General features: G+C 37.3%; 3 protein-coding genes across 5 annotated transcripts; all 3 read right to left on the bottom strand.

Moving 5' to 3' along the window:
* Nucleotides 1-78: 78 nt before the first annotated feature.
* On the bottom strand, nt 79-4,271 carry LOC145213967 (sodium-dependent glucose transporter 1A-like). Of its 3 annotated transcripts, none has more exons than XM_080082385.1 (8): nt 4,087-4,271; nt 2,947-3,068; nt 2,714-2,882; nt 2,529-2,645; nt 1,676-1,783; nt 1,522-1,613; nt 1,065-1,376; nt 79-845 (listed from the first exon to the last, which is right to left on the bottom strand). In XM_080082385.1, the coding sequence occupies exons 1-8, from the start codon at nt 4,139-4,141 to the stop codon at nt 345-347; spliced, it is 1,476 nt and encodes a 491-aa protein (XP_079938511.1). In that variant the 5' UTR covers nt 4,142-4,271; the 3' UTR covers nt 79-344. The 3 variants fall into 3 exon arrangements, with proteins under 3 accessions (XP_079938511.1, XP_079938513.1, XP_079938512.1); XM_080082387.1 differs by lacking the exon at nt 4,087-4,271 and adding an exon at nt 3,369-3,732; XM_080082386.1 differs by lacking the exon at nt 4,087-4,271 and adding an exon at nt 3,298-3,732.
* An 8,614-nt stretch (nt 4,272-12,885) lies between these two features.
* On the bottom strand, nt 12,886-15,095 carry LOC145213032 (sodium-dependent glucose transporter 1A-like). Its single transcript, XM_080081277.1, has 8 exons — nt 15,086-15,095; nt 14,828-14,949; nt 14,534-14,702; nt 14,337-14,453; nt 14,130-14,237; nt 13,985-14,067; nt 13,547-13,858; nt 12,886-13,356 (listed from the first exon to the last, which is right to left on the bottom strand). Exons 1-8 carry the CDS (start codon nt 15,093-15,095, stop codon nt 12,886-12,888), a joined length of 1,392 nt encoding a protein of 463 aa, XP_079937403.1.
* A 1,275-nt stretch (nt 15,096-16,370) lies between these two features.
* Nucleotides 16,371-17,135, bottom strand: LOC145213034 (armadillo-like helical domain-containing protein 2). Its single transcript, XM_080081278.1, has one exon. It carries the CDS (start codon nt 17,133-17,135, stop codon nt 16,371-16,373), a length of 765 nt encoding a protein of 254 aa, XP_079937404.1.
* Between the last annotated feature and the right edge of the window lie 23 nt (nt 17,136-17,158).

Genomic DNA, 17,158 nt, shown 5'->3' on the forward strand with positions numbered 1-17,158 from the left:
CTGTGTGTCTTTTGCTAACTTTGTAATCAACCCATAAGGCAAATTAAACATTCAAAAATGTAAAGCAAAAGGCGCTGGTAACCCACAGCTGTTAGTGGGCAGCAAACTTGTGTGCAGCTACAAAAAGAATGACTAAAAGTTGCTCTTTAAAAACATCTTTAGTATCCACAAAAGAACATTTTAAAAACACCAGATTAACACAAACACGTGCAAGCGTAAAATGCTGGATCAAGTCGTTGCAAACGGCGTATACAAATTAAAAGTTATAGAATTTTGAAAATGCACCGAATGGCTTTTATTTGTGATGTGCACCAATTGCATAAACATGGTTCTAACTATACCTATCAAGTCATTAAAGTATTTGATGCAGAGTAAGTGTTACCCAGCAGTGCGCGTTTTTTCGCAAGTCGACGACCTTCCACTGTCATACAAGCAAAAGCACCTGCATTAACCACCGAACAACCAAGGACCATGTACATGACACCAAACGGGTATAGGTCAAATATTAATCCACCCGTCGTTACCAATATCATTGACCCAAGCGCTTGACCAATCGAAAATACGAATGTGTAGTTGCGTGACATGTTGGTATACTGGGAAACCCACGACACACCAGCTGGGTAAATTGTTGATTGAAAAAAGCTGTACAAAAATGTAACAGTCCAAATGACTGGAGCATGGGATTGGCCAAATATACAGACGATGATCATCAAGATGATTGTTGCTACAAAGTTAATTGTTATCACTAGTCCAGGTTTTAAATATTTTAAAATGAAAACACCAGCGAGACGACCAGAGCCAAATCCTATCCAGAAAACGGCGTTCACAAGTGTTCCATCATTGACCTGTAAAGCAAGCAGCAAATACGTGTTATTGCAATGATACGCGGTGTCATTGAGCAAGGAATTTGGTGTCACGCTGAGATCTTGATTGTCTAACGGTTAGGGTTGGGGTTTTATCTAACCTTAAAAAATAGGTTGTATAACGTGAATGAAGACTTTTAGCTTCTTGATTTATATAGCTTCTAACTCATGATAAGGTGATCTGCTGCGACTAATACTTACATTAAATTGAAGTTCAGAACAAATTGACACAGAATAAATATAACTGTTGTAAGCCATCTCTCCGGCAACACAGAAGAAGTAGTAAATGCACACCAATGCGAAGAGGGGTGCGACCATCTTTACTGGGTCTTCGCGTCGAACTTCTACCAACTCTTTGCGCACAGAACGAATCCGTTTTTCTGTTCCTAGGCAGCCCAGAAAAATGAAGTAAAAGCCAACAACAACAAGAAACACTGCACAGATCAGGTAAGCCCACACGACTGGATTAATTGGTGCCTGTTCTGCGGGAGTACTGTCGGACGAAGAGAGGAGCTTAAAGATAAAAAAGTTGTATTACATTTTTGTTCAATATTATAGGTTTTCAAATCATTTTTACTAATCTGTGACGCAAAAAACTGATTACGCTACAAACAGTTAGCCTACATATAAAAAAAATTTTACCACTTCTATGACAAACCTGACTGGTGTTTGTGCTGTTGTCAATTTGTTCTATTGGCGGGACAGTTGCTGGACAAACGCTTTCGTCCTCTTGCATCAGAAACGGTTGAGCTAAATACAAAGTAAAAACAAAATTTTTCTGAATAAATATTTTCTTTGTTTAAGAATCGTACCAATGAAAGGCGCCATAAATGCCCCTGCGGCAATCATAAAGTGATATCCGGATATTAAGCCTCTGGATTCTTTTTCTCCCCAGATTTGTAAAATCAGCGCCTGCATACCTGCAAAAAACAACTGCAGTTTTACTTGAATGCGCATGAACTAAATTAAGGGTCATGTGATAACCGCATGGCGTGCATTTTAAATTAAGATTGTTTTGTATGCGGAAAAAAATTAGATTGGGCAGGAACTTGGCCGAATGGTCTTGCGCGCCTGACCCACATACAGACATAAAAAAACTTGATCGGGATTCGTCCCCGGGAGTGTCCTGGGTTCGAACACCGTGAAAAAAAAATAAAAAAAATAAAAATTAGATTACAACACCGAAAGAGCTTCTCGCTCAACCTTAAGAAGAAGCACAAATGATGGGTAAAAATATTAAACGGCCCTCTAACTACATGCTGGTATAACAATTCCGTTGTGTAATGGAAATTGTCATTGACCACTGCAAAATTTCTGGTTTGAGTTAAACGGGTTCTGACGCATTTGACGTTGCTGCTTGCATTGTTCATCATTTCACGCAAGTTTATGTCCCAGTGTGCAAAAACTTTGGTTCTTATGTCATAACTAACTTACCGTACCGACCACTGCGAATTTATAAATTACTCTAAATTCCGGTTTATCTCTAATAGGGTACAATTGTTCAACGCAAAACCTTCGAAAATCGCACATCTACTATTACAATGTACATTTTATAGCGCGTGAAACTTGTGGACAATCAAACTACGAGTTGCAACATTAGCTGATTATAGTTCGAAACAAAGAGCATGTAACAGACTAATAGACATGTAACAAGCAATGGAATACCTGCATCAAGATAGCCGAACACAAGTCCACCCAACATTACAACACTGACAAGCAGCCACAGTTGAGTAATCCATGGAGTGACAGAGACCACAACTGCCAGGATAAACGTAGACGCACCTAAAACACGAATGTTGTCAACAACTAATGTTCCAAGTGTGACCAAACAGAAGAACAACTGCTCATACCAAATGTATACATCTTGTTAAATTTTCGCATGATAAAACCAGTTGCGATTCCTCCAGCAAGAATGCCAAAGGATCGACCACTAAACAAGTAAGATACGCTTCCAACTGAAGTGCCTACGTTGTTCGCCAAGGTCAACAATGTGGGGCCGTGGAGTGCCACAAACAAACCCTTGTAACAAAGCAAACAAATAATTAAGCATGCTACTAGACATTTGATAATCATCGTTACAAACCCCTCCAATGCGAGCCAGCGAAATAGCAGTGAGTAAAGCATAGCTCCAAATTCCACGATTTTGCTCTTTGTTCTGATACTCGGCCTTAGTTTGAGTAGAAACAGCAGGTAGCATATCGTCACCTAAAAACAGGACACCAATAACGTTTTTTTAAATCACGTAGTCCGAGCTGAGCGTTTCTTAAAATAAGTTGGAAATTGGACTTGTCAAGACCTCAAGCGATAAATTATCTAGCGTAGCTTTACCTAAAACGCTGGCTGATCGTTTACAGAGTTTCTAACCCCAAAACACAAATCCAGAGACAAATATCATGCAGTCTACAACACTAAAACGCAAAATTTCAAACTTCACCTTTCTCCATAATTGCGTTCCACAGTCGTATGTAATACAACCACAGCGTAATTAAAATGTTCAATTTTCACCTGTTATCTGCACGTTGAAAAATCAATCGTATGAATCGTAAATCGAATATGTTGTTAGTTCGACTCGGTCAGTTGTTTTGCATAATATGCGCAATAGTGTGCACATCAATAGCTAAGGCGGATGTGCCCTAAATAAGTGCGTACATTTTGTTCGACAAATTTTCACATTGATGCAAAAAAATGCTGCCAGTGTCACTGCTGTCACAAATTGTAACATAGGCCTGAGGCGGTCAGGCACTATTTACCTATCCAACCTCAAGGCGATCTGAATATCACGCAGTCCGCCAAACTGCCTCAAGTCAACCAAAAGCAAAGCCGCCCGCACAAAATAGCATTATGTTATGCCCCACTGATTTCGATTAGGATTTAATCATGCATACAAAACAATCTAGAGGTCGACAGCAGTTTAAAAGCAAACCTTTGGTATAAAAAGGTTAGTAACCAGCGATGTTATTAATCGACCCACTCTTTTTGAGTAGCGATTTTTTGAGTTTTTGAGTAGCTCTTAACTTCATATTAACAGCAGTTACATAAAAGACACATAATCTAACTAATTTGTCCTTATCTACCAGTCTTCATAACTATTGGCGTAGCGCAGTTCAAAAGTGAACATTTGATAGTCGGGTTTTCGAATTAAAATTAAATACGTACACGAGCATGCCGCACAACAAAACTATAGTTAGGCCTGCAATGAACAACTGTTAAAGAAAGTACAAACCTCGGGTGATTTCTCGCTCACAGCGTTTTAAATAGAAATGATAAATTTTCACCATCCTGGAGGCTTCAAATACTCTGAGAGCACGCCCACATCCGATTCACATTTCTACGAAATATTTTTTTCTACGAAATACCATTGACAAACATGCGACTATCATCCGTAATATGATGTGGTTCTTGTACATTATATATCAACGTTTTAAGTCTGTTTAAAAACAGCATAAATTGCCAAGTGGTACCGTATTTGAGCGGCTTACAATCGAGAGCGGCTTACATTTAAATTTTATACCGATTCTACACTCTAACTTTTTAATTTATTTGGGATTAAAAACTTGTATGCATACAGATTTAACGTCGGTATTGGTTACAGTTATCAACGTAACCAACAAATATGGGCAAATAGTTATACTACGTAACAACCAGTGGTGGGATTCAGCCGGTTCGCACTGGTTCTATAGTACAGTTTCACGAAATTTTATGAGATCAGCTTTTTTATGAGATTAGTATCTAAAATTCCGTGCGGCTTCCAAAAAAGCGTGCGGTTTACAATCGAGAGCGCCTTACAATCGAATAAATACGGTATTGACTTTTTCTCAATATTTTCTTTGAGTTGTTTTTGATATTACGATTTATTTTCGTACAGCTGTTAATACCGAAAACAAACATTTTAAACAAACTAAAAGGCAATAATGGGTAACGCCCCAAATTGTACAGTAAAGCAAAAATGTGTAGCACACATGTTTCATTGCAGCAACTGATAATTGGGCTCCTTTAAAACGCGTAATTAGCTTTTGAAAAGGTTTACCGTTAATAGGCTTTTAGGGTGCAGTTAAGGGTTTGTAATTACAATAACTTTACAATTCAAACTCAGTTACTCTTTTGGACTGTTATTGTTACATTCGTTCAGGTAGTACTATAAACACCGTATTTTAACGCATGTAAGATACGTTATTGTTAATTTCAAAACAGAAAAAACTCTGCTTTCTTCCAACAGCATAAGCGGGTCTATGTATAGGAATCTTTTAGGGGTGTGCCAAACAGATATGTGGATCAAAAAACAGTACCACCAAGCGCAGTTTCCAGAGACTAGCTGCGTTACTTTTGTGGATGGCGGTGAATGTAGCTCAAAAATTGCTGAACAAGTCACCTGTACATCGAACCTTTGCCATTTCCCTTTTTCTTTTATTGCCATTATTACCTATATTAAACAGGGTTGCCATACCGTGCTTCTTTCTAAGATTTATGCTTATTTCTAAGAAATTTTCTTGTTTTGGACTTGAGTCCTTATTTGTCTTGTTTACAACAATTACCAGACTTATATATTTTTCTCTGGCATCCGGTGTTGCGTGACTTAGAAAAACATGTTTTTTTCCTGCTACAAGTAAAAATAAACCTAAACCTGAGCTGTTGGGAGATAATTAAGTATATTTTCTACGAAAAATGAGTTGCTGGAACGGAGTGTTTCTGGCAAAAAATATAGCACTTGGTATGTCATGGCTTGTATAAACGCAAATAATTGTTTTCTGTTTTGTCAAAAAGTTAATTTTTCGATTGTCCGTATTTTGAGGTCCATGTCGATGGCCACCCTGCCTATAAACCTATTGCGTTGTTCTGTTTTTCACATGTCTGTTACATGACTTGCCGCCGCTGTGTAATAAAGCATCGACCGCTTTATTGGTGACCTCGTATAGTTTTCAAACGTTTTTAAGGCCGTCGTTTTTACTATGCTTTCCACGTGTTGGCCTACTTAGTCACGTGTTTTGCAGCAAAAAGTCACGTCGACTCAAAACGTCTCCAAACTAGATACAGTAGTACTGCTGATTTATATACTCATTGGAACGGCTTGTATACAACGAAAACACAACGCCGACTTCAATCAACAGCAAATTTCCGGGATGAACGTGCATCACGACTCCTGCACATGCCTCGGGATATTTAATTTGTTTGAACGGCTGACCACAACAGTTAAGCGCAAAGCACTCGCACAATACTTGCTTCAATTATTTGCTCTGCCTGGCACGAACCTGCAGCGCGACTCATGCACATGCCCCGGATTATCGGTTTGCTTCGGCCTAAGTCTGATCTTTTATAATTGGCTGACGAGGGTGTTGTGACTTTCCAAGTTTACTCACAGCAGTGCTTTACTCTTCTGCCCTTTATTCGTTTGCAGGTATGTGCAGCGCGCCTCCTGGACACCCTCATTATGGAAATAAAAATCAGGTGTTTATAGATAAAATCCTCGCTTCGAAACTGCAATCCTTCTTTTCTCCACTAACACATTCTAGCAGCACATGCCAATTGACTGGACTCTCTGCGAAGAAAGTTACGACTGTTTTTGTGTGTTACTTGGCACAAAGGGCTTCTCACATGTCTTTTACATGACTAGGAAATGGCGCCGCCGCAATAAAGCATTGACCTTCACGGTATTTTGTATTAATCCATGCAACATGAAATACACAATTATCTCAATAAAATCACTAATAGTACATTGCAATGCGATGTAATCGCAAAAAGGTTAGACTCCAATCGTCGCATCTGACGTATCAAATGTTATGTAGACTAAGAATGTTCATAACTACGTTTAAATGATAGGAAAGGTTTGCTGTGAATATACTATACTCAGGGGCGGCTCGTGCTAGGGTGCTGCGGAGCTGCAGCACCCCCTAGATAGTTTTACTTAATATTCCCACCACAACATTACAGATAACTTTCATGATACTTATTTTTTTATTCTAAAGTATAATTTTTATAAGTAAAATTCCTTGATCGGCATTTTTTTCATTTAAAAAAAAAAAGTATGGCATTAATATGTTATCTATGGTGGAACTGCAGCTCCAGTTTCATGACTAATCTTGACGTTTCATGACGTTTTGCACTTGTGCGCATGCGCACTTGGGAAAGCTACATGCCGGGCGAAATAGGCGACAGGGTGCTGCGGCTCGCGCAGCTCCACCAATCACGCAGCGTGTGAACCGGCCTGTAGTTCAGTGTTGTCTGTTCGGGGTTTACTGTGCTACAAAACCAAACCCGTTTGCTATATTCTTAAAGGGTAGGCCTACCATACGTCCTCTTTTTGGAGGACATGTCCTCCTTTTTAACAAAAACCAATTTGTCCTCCGAGGACAAGAAAAAGTGCCCAAATGTCCTCCTTTATCAACAATTTCTGATTTACCAAATACATACGTGACAAGTATGCCTTTGAAAACAGCCAGATATATACATCTTCAGCTTATTTTAATACAGATAGATTTTACATTTTTTGAAAATACAAGCTTGAGGCAATCTGTCCGGTTCGCTGTAGTATGAAGGCACACGATAACGGTAGTGAGAGAGGCCGCTACAAGCTTATTTTATCTGATAAACGTTAAACTTTATCCAAACTATTCTATACGGTCTAATTTTTGAGGCTTTTATTTTGGGGCGAGCCTTAAACCATTTTCATGTTTTTTTATGACAATATGTCCTCCTTTTGGGGGATGGAAATATGGTAGGCCTATTAAGTTCGACAGTGAGTACAGTTAAATAATTATTTTGTCATCTTTTAATTTATTCTTTGAAGGTTAGTCGTGGTTTTTTTAAGATGACTGTAAGTGGGCTTTAGTTTTTGCAGTGATTGAATTAAAAAGGGTGAAAAAAGTGTATCCACCCAAAAAAGTGTATCTACTTAAAAAGTGTATCTACCACCATGAAAAAGAAAAAAAGGTCATCTAACCGTTTGAAAAGTCACGATTAACCTTTATAATAAAAACCTGAATAAAAAGTTAAGAAAACTGGGATAAAACATCCGCTATTCCTAATATGTCATGCAGGAATAAGCAACCACAAGAACTACTCAGTTTTAGTTTTGAATGCTAACAAAGAAAAAATAGCTTTGTGACTGTGAAGTTAAATGCCTTACTGAAATTTAGGCAATATTAAATGCAGAACAAACAATTGCACAAGCAACAGGAATTTTGAAATATCTTAGTGATGACAATTTCAAGTTTTGGTTTCTTAACACACCATGTGGACAGTATTTGCAGCCAAGTGCAATCTTGTGTATTGATATAATGGACATGTACTGTTTCTCTGAACAGTAGCTGCGAAATTGCTTCACAGGAAATGTTTCTCAAGAATGAACATTCTACAGGGGAGATAGTGGTACCAACGCCCCCAGGGCAAACAGCGGAAAAAAGGCTCCAGCAAACACACAAAACATCGCATATCTTCAGTTCTAGTACAGGTAAAAAGGTGAAATTTCACACCTGTACTAAGTCGAACATGCAGAATTTAAAAATGATTTTGAAAAATTTTTGCCACAAAATTAAAAAAATTTTGGGCCGAAATATCCCGATTTTGGTAACTTAAACTAAACGGGAAAAATAAAATATTGCTCATTTTTTTTTTTGGAAAAGCTTTACGTTCCTGAAAATCTAAGTGATATGCGCCAATTTCGAGGCGGCTGGTTAAAAAAATGCAATTTAGTTGAAAAATTTTATGACGTAAAAACGTGGCAGTTTAGGTTTGGCGCTCAAATCCCAACGGATTTGAATGAAACTTGCAGGAAATGCAAATAAGGGTCATTACATTGCACAGAAAAAATATCTACTTAAAAATACCTAATGGTAAAAATTGATAACCGATTAAATGTTATTACTGCCAAATTACATTTTGCTAGTAGTGACCACCAAGCATATCCTGTTGTTAGAAAAGTTACTGAAACTTTTAAAAAGAAAAGCCAGTTAGCCAGCAATTTCCATGAGTCTCTCAAAGGCAAAACGGTTCTTGTCAACACTAAAAAGGATGCAAACTTGTCTAAGGAACACCATTATTTCCAAAAAGACTTGCACTTGCAATGATAGCACTAAATAGAAGAAAAAAAACAGTTTCTTAGTTGTCATTTGGAAATCAAGGAAGAAGCTATCCATTATTTTCCTCAAACTATAACTTTATGATTCATTTAAGTTGTAAAATAGAAGCACAAGGTTCAATAATATGTTTTAAATTTAAGTGAGAGTGTTGTAATTTTCAAAGCTTGGAGAGTTTTGCACTTCAAAAAAAGGAATTATAAGCTACTTGCCACCAAATAAAGCAGCAAGTATAGCAGTTAAGAGCCTTAAAAACAATTAGTAGTTGTACACAAAAGTTAAGTAAAGATGTTGAATAAAATAAACAAGTTCTGACACAAATGTAATGTGGTCGTTAAATTTATCAGTTATGATTAGGACAATTATTTTTTGACCTAAAAAACGAAAAATTTTGACCAACAAATTGAAAATTTTGACAAATTTTGACCTTAAAAAACTATTTTTTGACAAAATTTTGACCTATGAAGAATTCAAGTAGTTAAATTATGCATTATCGTTCAAAAAGTTAAAATATGGCTAGGCTAATCTAACTAGAGCGAAAGAATGAGCAAAAGTCTAACAGAAGGGCAAAAATCTGAACATAGACCTAACCTATTCTGAAAAGGAAATGAGCTAATTAAAAAATCACTGCCAAAAAACTGCAGCTAAGACACAACGAAAATTATTCAATACATTTGTATAAACGAAAGATACATGAAGTATCTACAGCAAAACCGAAGCAAGAGCTGCACCTAACCTGCAGCTGCCGTAAAATGACTTGGGACCTACCAAAATTTTGCACGTTTTGGGGTATGTTGAGCATCACGCCATATCAACCTAATTGTTTCACTTAGTTGATGGTTTATGATTCGCAATAATTGGGGCAATGGGCCAATTACAACAGTATAAAGTAGGCTACAAGGTGTAAAACAAATAGTTTGCTGGCAGTGCAACCTCTACAACACCACGACAATGCAGTTTGTGAACAATTTTAACTTTGTAAAAAAATTTGACTTTGTAAACAATTTTGACAGTTTTTGACCTATTCTAAAAATTTTGACAAAATTTTGACTTTTTTTGACAAGTCAAAAAATATTTGCCCTAGTTATGATACAAATTAATAGCTTTATGGCTAGTTTTTTGTGGCAATTATAATCTGTGAAGTGTCGTAGAATATGTTGAAAATGCTGACCGTGGCTATAAGTTACCTAAATGATACATGACCATATTAATGACTGAATAGCAAGTGTGTTAGTTAGTAGTCATTGTTATAACCAGTTTTACTTTAATGTTGTCCAACTGAAATACTTCGATCTTTTTCGACTCATTTATTAATATTTTTTTCTATGTACTGTTGTTGTGTTTTACCATATTTACAACCGCTTCGTTTCGAGTCTGTGTCACGTGTGTTTTTGTGCCACTTTTTTCCTGCATGTTATTAAGTTTGTCCGTCGCTGTGCAAGTAAACAAAATTCCCCAATGATACCGTCTGCGGTTTACACTCTTGTACATTATTGCGTAACAACCATTACGTCACAATGGAGTTGCAGATTAAGATTTGTATTACTTGTTTTTGTACACAAAACAATGGCTATAAAACTAGAAATGTGGCTTTTCTATTCAGTGGCGGCTCGTGCCTAAAATTTGTGGGGGTGCTGCCCACACAAATTTTAGCCTTTACTGAACATATATATCATATAAGTTGGCAATATATTGAAAAGCTACATTTCTAGTTTTCTAGCTATTGTTTTGTGCAGAAAAACAAGTAATACAAATCTGTATTAGCAACTACATTGTGACGTAATTTTTGTTACGCAATAATGTACACGAGTGTAAACAGCAGACGGCATCACTTGTGTATTTTGTTTACTTGCACAGCGACGGGCCAAACACAATAACATGCAGTAATAATGTGAAAAACAAAAACACACGTGGCACAGCTTCGAAACGAAGCGGTTGTAAATACGGTAAAACACAACAGGAATATAGAAAAAATAAATATAAATGAGTCGAAAAAGGTCGAAGTATTTTAGTTCGACAACAAAAATTGTCATGTTTCATTTAAGTAAATTTAGTCACAGTCAGCGTTTTCAACATATTCTATGACACTTTACAGATTATTGTCACACAAAAAAACTAGCCATACAGCTTTTTATTGGTATCATAACTAACAAATTTAACAACCACATTACATTGGTTCAGAACTTGTTCATTTAAACATCTTTTCTTGAAGAACTTGTTCATTTAAACACCTTTCTTGAATTTTTGTGTACAGACTATTAATTGTATTTTAGTTTCTTAACTGCTATAGTTGCTGCTTGCTGGCAAATAGCTTATAATTCCTTTTTTAAGTACAAAACGCTCTCAAATTTAAACCATATTATTAAATCTTGTGCTTTCTTTTTACAACCAAAATGAATCATGAAGTTACAGTTTAGGCATGATGATAGCTTCTTCCTTAATCCCAAATGATAACTAAGAAACTGTTTTTCTATTTAGTACTAGCACTGCAAGTGCAAGTCTTTTGGAAATATTGGTGTTCCTCAGAAAAATTGGCATCTTTGTCAGTGTTAAAAAGAACTGTTTTGCCTTTGCAGGAATCATGGAAACTGCAAAAAGGATTTTTCATCCTAGTAATTTAACTTGTCAAAACATCATCTCTAGATTAATTATTTTCAAAGTAATCATGAACATCAGATCTACAGAAACATTTTCATTTGAGCAACCAGCTTTTCTTTGTTAACAATAGGATGTGCTTGGTGTCACTACTATCTTGTCTGTAGAATGTTCATTCTTAAGAAACACTTCCTGTGAAGCAATTTAGCAGCTACTGTTTAGACAAACAGTACATGTCCATTATATCAATACACATGATTGCACTTGGTTGCAAATACTGTCCACATGGTGTGTTAAGAAATCCACACTTTAAATTGTCTTCACTCAGGTATTTTAAAATTTCTGTTGCTTCTGCAATTGTTTGTTCTGCATTTGATATTGCCTGAATTTCAGTGAGGCATTTAACTTCACAGTCACAAATTTAATTTTCTTTGGTAGCATTAAGAACAAAAAATCAGTATTTCTTGTTGTTGCTTATTCCTGCATGACATTGGAGTAGCAGATTTTTTTCCCCATACTTTCATAAAAATTCAGTTATTTATTATAAAGGTTAATTGTGACTTTTCAAGGTGTTAGATAACCCTTTTTTTTCTTTTTTAAGGTGTTAGATACACTTATTTAATTCAATGATAACTATAAAAACTGAAACCCACTTACAGTCATCTTAAAAAGTCAAGACTAACAAACAATAAATTTAATGATAGCAAAATAATTATTTAACTGCACCCACCGTCGAACCCTAAATATACAGCACACGGGTTGGGCTTTGGAGCTCACTGACGCGAAGCAGACAACACAACTAGCGCTACGTCACGGGAGGGGCTGCGCGAGCCACAGCCCCCTCTCGCCTATTTCGCCCGGCATGTAGCTTTTCTAAGTGCGCATGCGCACAACTGAAAACGTCACGAATTTGGAGCTGCAGCTCCGCCATAGATAACTTATTATTATTTTTTGTTTAATTTTTAAATAATACAAATTTTTTATTTTTTTTATTTTAATAAAATGCCGATTAATGCCATAAAAATTATTCTTAGTATACACTGATCAAACATAAAAGCTATATGTAAAGATTGTTTTGTATAACAACTTGGAATAGGAATGTCAAGTAAAAATACTGGGGGTGCTGCAGCTCCGCAGCCCCCTCGCACGAGCCGCCCCTGTATATTGCCAACTAATATTTGTTCAGTAATGGCTAAAATTTGGAGCTGCACCCCCACAAATTTTAGGCACGAGCCGCCACTGATTATACTTAAATTCCACATAGTTTCTGACAATATACCGAAAACGTAATCATCTCAGCAGCAGAACTGCATAGGTTTACAAAATAACTTTTCAATTAAATTTGTTTTTGACCGACATCAATTTGCGAAAAGTGTGCGTTTTTTCGCAAGCCGACGACCTTCCACGGTCATACAAGCAAAAGCACCAGCATTAACCACGGAACAACCAAGGACCATGTACATGACGCCAAATGGGTATGTGTCAAATATTAATCCACCGGTTGTCAGCAAAATCATTGACCCGAGTGCCTGGCCTATTGAAAATACGAACGTGTAGTTACGTGACATGTTGGTATACTGGGAAACCCACGACACACCAGCTGGGTAAATCGTCGATTGAAAAAAGCTGTACAAAAATGTAACAGTCCAAATGACTGGAGCATGGGATTGGCCAAATATACAGACGATGATCATCAAGATGATTGTTGCTACAAAGTTAATTGTTATCACTAGTCCTGGTTTCAAATATTTTAAAATGAGAACACCAGCGAGACGACCGGATCCGAATCCTATCCAGAAAACGGCGTTCACAAGTGTTCCATCATTGACCTGTAACACAGACAACCAGTGGTGAAATTCGAACATTTTAACAGGTCCTCCTACCTAATAGCCGTACGCCATTGTGATTATGACCGGCTCAAACCTACATTTGCATGTTAACAGCCAGTTTGCAGAGGTCGGTATATTTCCAAGAACACATTTGCATTACCAGACAAAATCACTTTCACTTTCTACTTACGTTAAAATGAAGTTCAGAACAAATTGACACCGAAAAGATATAACTGTTGTAAGCCATCTCTCCAGCAACACAAAAGAAGTAGTAAACGCACACCAATGCGAAGAGGGGCGCGACCATCTTTACTGGGTCTTCGCGTCGAACTTCTACCAACTCTTTGCGCACAGAACGAATCCGTTTTTCAGTCCCTTGGTAGCCCAGGAGAATAAAGTAGAAACCCACGACAACAAGAAATATTGCACAGATCAAGTAAGCGAACACGACTGGATTAATCGGCGCCAGGGGTTTTGCCAATGTGACTTCCTTCGAAAAAAGCTAAAAAAAATAAACGTATTTGATGCACATGTATTAAATATTGTATATGTTAGAAAACAGCTAATGCGCTTAGTTATTTGCTGGGGATAAAAGAACATGTTGTTACAGCCAGCATACCTGACTGGCCTCTGTGCTGTTAAAAGTTTCACTCTTCGGTAAATCAACAGCTGGGCAAACGCTTTCGTCTTCCTGTTGTAGAAATGGTTGGGCTGAATACAATGTAAAGAGGTTTTTTTTCTGGAAATTGTTTGCTGCGCCACGAGGATCTTACCAATGATAGGGGCTAAAAATGCACCAACAGCTAACATAAAGTGATATCCAGATATTAAACCTCTTGATTCCTTTTCACCCCAGATTTGTAAAATCAACGCCTGCATGCCTGTAAAATATGTATCTCTGATGCTGTGTCAAAAGTATTGCGAATATGTTTGACAACTTTTTTTGCATTTGATTTCACATGTTAACATTAAGCACCTACCGGCATCTAGGTAGCCAAATACCGTTCCACCAAGCAGGACAACAGTTACAAGCAACCATAACTGAGATACCCACGGTGTGATGAATAACACACCAGCTAAAATCAGCGTAGAGACACCTAAAATAGGATTGCCATTTACAATTTACAAATTTTAAAATGAAACTCTTCTGAAAACGCCTGACAAAACTTGCACATACCAAACGTATACATATTGTTGAACTTCCGCATGAGGAATCCAGTCGCGATTCCTCCAGCAAGGACACCAAAGGATCGACCACTAAACAGGTAAGATACGCTTCCCACTGAAGCGTTAACATTGTTGGCTAACGTCAACAAGGTTGGGCCATGGATGGATAAAAACAAACCCTTGCATAAAATATAAGGTTTAGAATTTCTACACATAATTCCTTATTGTGCACATTACAGCACTGTCTGAAAAGTTGTTGTGCGTGCTTACGTTACTGCAACAAACTGATAAATATGTAACAAACCCCTCCTATGCGTGCTAGTGAAATAGCAGTAAGCAATGCATAGCTCCAGATTCCTCGGTTTCGTTCTTTGTTTCGAAACTCGGCCTTAGTTTGGACAGAAACTCCAGGCAACAATCGATCACCTGCAGAAGTCAACCGACGTTAATCCTATTTCTAATATATATATATATATTTATTTTTTGAGATAGTTATTGATAACACGTGTTGGGTACAACGATAAAAGCATGTCGTAACTATTAAAACTTATTTAAAATTTACCGTTTTGCATCTTTGTTTGCGATTTATCTATCCAGGCAGACAATTTAAGGAACACAGTTGCAACTTCAAATTTATGGCCTGTTATCTATACGCAACATCAATGTAGTTGTATTCCAAAAAGCGAAATCTGCCTTGTATGAACAACAAATGACACAACTATACAATCAAATTGCTTATAAATCAACCGAATTACGTTCTAATGTAGAAGCAATGCATACGCATGATTTTTCAATGTACGGCTGTACTGACCACAGATCTAGGTTTCTGTTAATATAGCTGATGCAAAAACCGCATATGTAGCGGATATTGCAATGATATTTTTTTTGTCACAAAAGCAATCACGTGGCTCATATCCATATCCTGTCTCACTAGAAAACTCGCAGTTGCATTGATAGCAAACCAATATGGTTTACGAAAACCTGTTAAAATGCGAGGTTTATTTAGTGAAGTCATTTCCAAACTTTTCAATATTTTACATTGTCAAGGTAAATACATGTTAACGCAGCGAAATTTTGAGTTTAGAACTAAACAATAATTACCTACTTGCAAAAGTATTCACTCAAGAACACACCAGATTGTTTCCGTCTAGTTTTCGCAGAATTACCTAGCATGACACACGATTTGTTATGTTACACTTACAGCAAGGCCAAAATATTTGTAGGATTATGGGCAAATATTCGATTTCTTTTGTTTCTCATGATGTCGTATAATGAAGCATTGCTCAACATACGAAACTCGTACGCTACTACGCTTGCCACATAAATCTGCACCGGGAGGGACAAACATCTGTTAATCGCTCGCTTTACAGGTTCTTATTTTCCCTGATCTACACCCATACAGTCATACGATCTGACATCAAAACAAGATTGTAATAGAACTTGGAGCTTGACGGTTTCGTCCAAATCACACCACGGGCCCAGTTAAGAATCACTGATAGAGCGTCCACTTGGCCACTTATGAAATGTTTGTATGCAGTAAAAGTTGATTACCTACGAAGTTGTTTGCCCTAAAGTTTGTATGTTGTAAAAAATGTGGCAGTTACAAGAATTTCAGTCATATAAAAACCCGTTTATTTTCACTTTATTCTTTACGAGTTGAACTGTACCTATGATGCTAACTAAACTTGAATGTTAAAGCTAATCCCTTAGGTGGAGTTTTATCTTGTCACCGCACAGCAACAATTTTGACACCAGATGGCATATATACATATAGTATATGCAAACATCAAACCACAATCTGTTCCAGGTTTAAATATATTTTACGCAATATCCAACAGTTTTTTGTGTTATTCGTCAATTTTCTCCAGTTTTGATTTCGTCAACTTAAGTTTGCCCTTTTTCGACAATGGTACAGTTAATATTGGTTTGGTTTTCTTATTTTCCTCCGCATCCTGGTCACCGCTTGTTAATTCTATATCGGCCTTTTTATGCTTTGTAACTGGTTCCAGTCCTGCGAGTTTCAACAGTACATCTGCATAATTGTGCCTAAATCCTAACCAAGACGCCTTTGCGGAGTCTCTCAAGCTTCCGTGTATGCTAGCATCGTTTTTAACCGCCTGCAGGTTCCTTATGTGGTCCAAGACTATGCAATACAGACAGTAGATTGCCCACTGCTGTACTCCTTCAGTTGCTTTCACAATAATATCAGAAACTATTTTCAGTAAGCCACTTTGAAAGGCAAGATTTTGATGGTCCGAATGGTTGATTGTTATGGTGCTGAGTGATTTCAAAATCGCCACTCTTACGTCATTTCTCAGGTCCGGTCTGCTTAAAAGCTCCGCCAGTTTGGGTATATAAGTACCAGCACATTTATTTGCCGGTGGACCTCCAGTATAGGCCGTGGAACCAATGACGTTAACTGCATCAGCGAGAGTTGCGGGAGAAATCAAGTCGTCATCAAACATTTCGAAATTTCTCGCTTCTCTAATGATGTTTCGCTTGTACAAGTTCTTTTCGCTTTCCAAAAGCGAATCATCCGCCTCTTCCGGGGACAGAAACTTAAGCACATGGCCAATACGTCGCGACAATCTTCTTGCAAATGAGTTAAACATCTTAACTGGCAACTCAGCATAAT

The sequence above is a fragment of the Phallusia mammillata genome, chromosome 2 (assembly GCF_965637545.1).
Source record: "Phallusia mammillata chromosome 2, kaPhaMamm4.hap1.1, whole genome shotgun sequence".
Lineage (NCBI taxonomy): Eukaryota > Metazoa > Chordata > Ascidiacea > Phlebobranchia > Ascidiidae > Phallusia > Phallusia mammillata.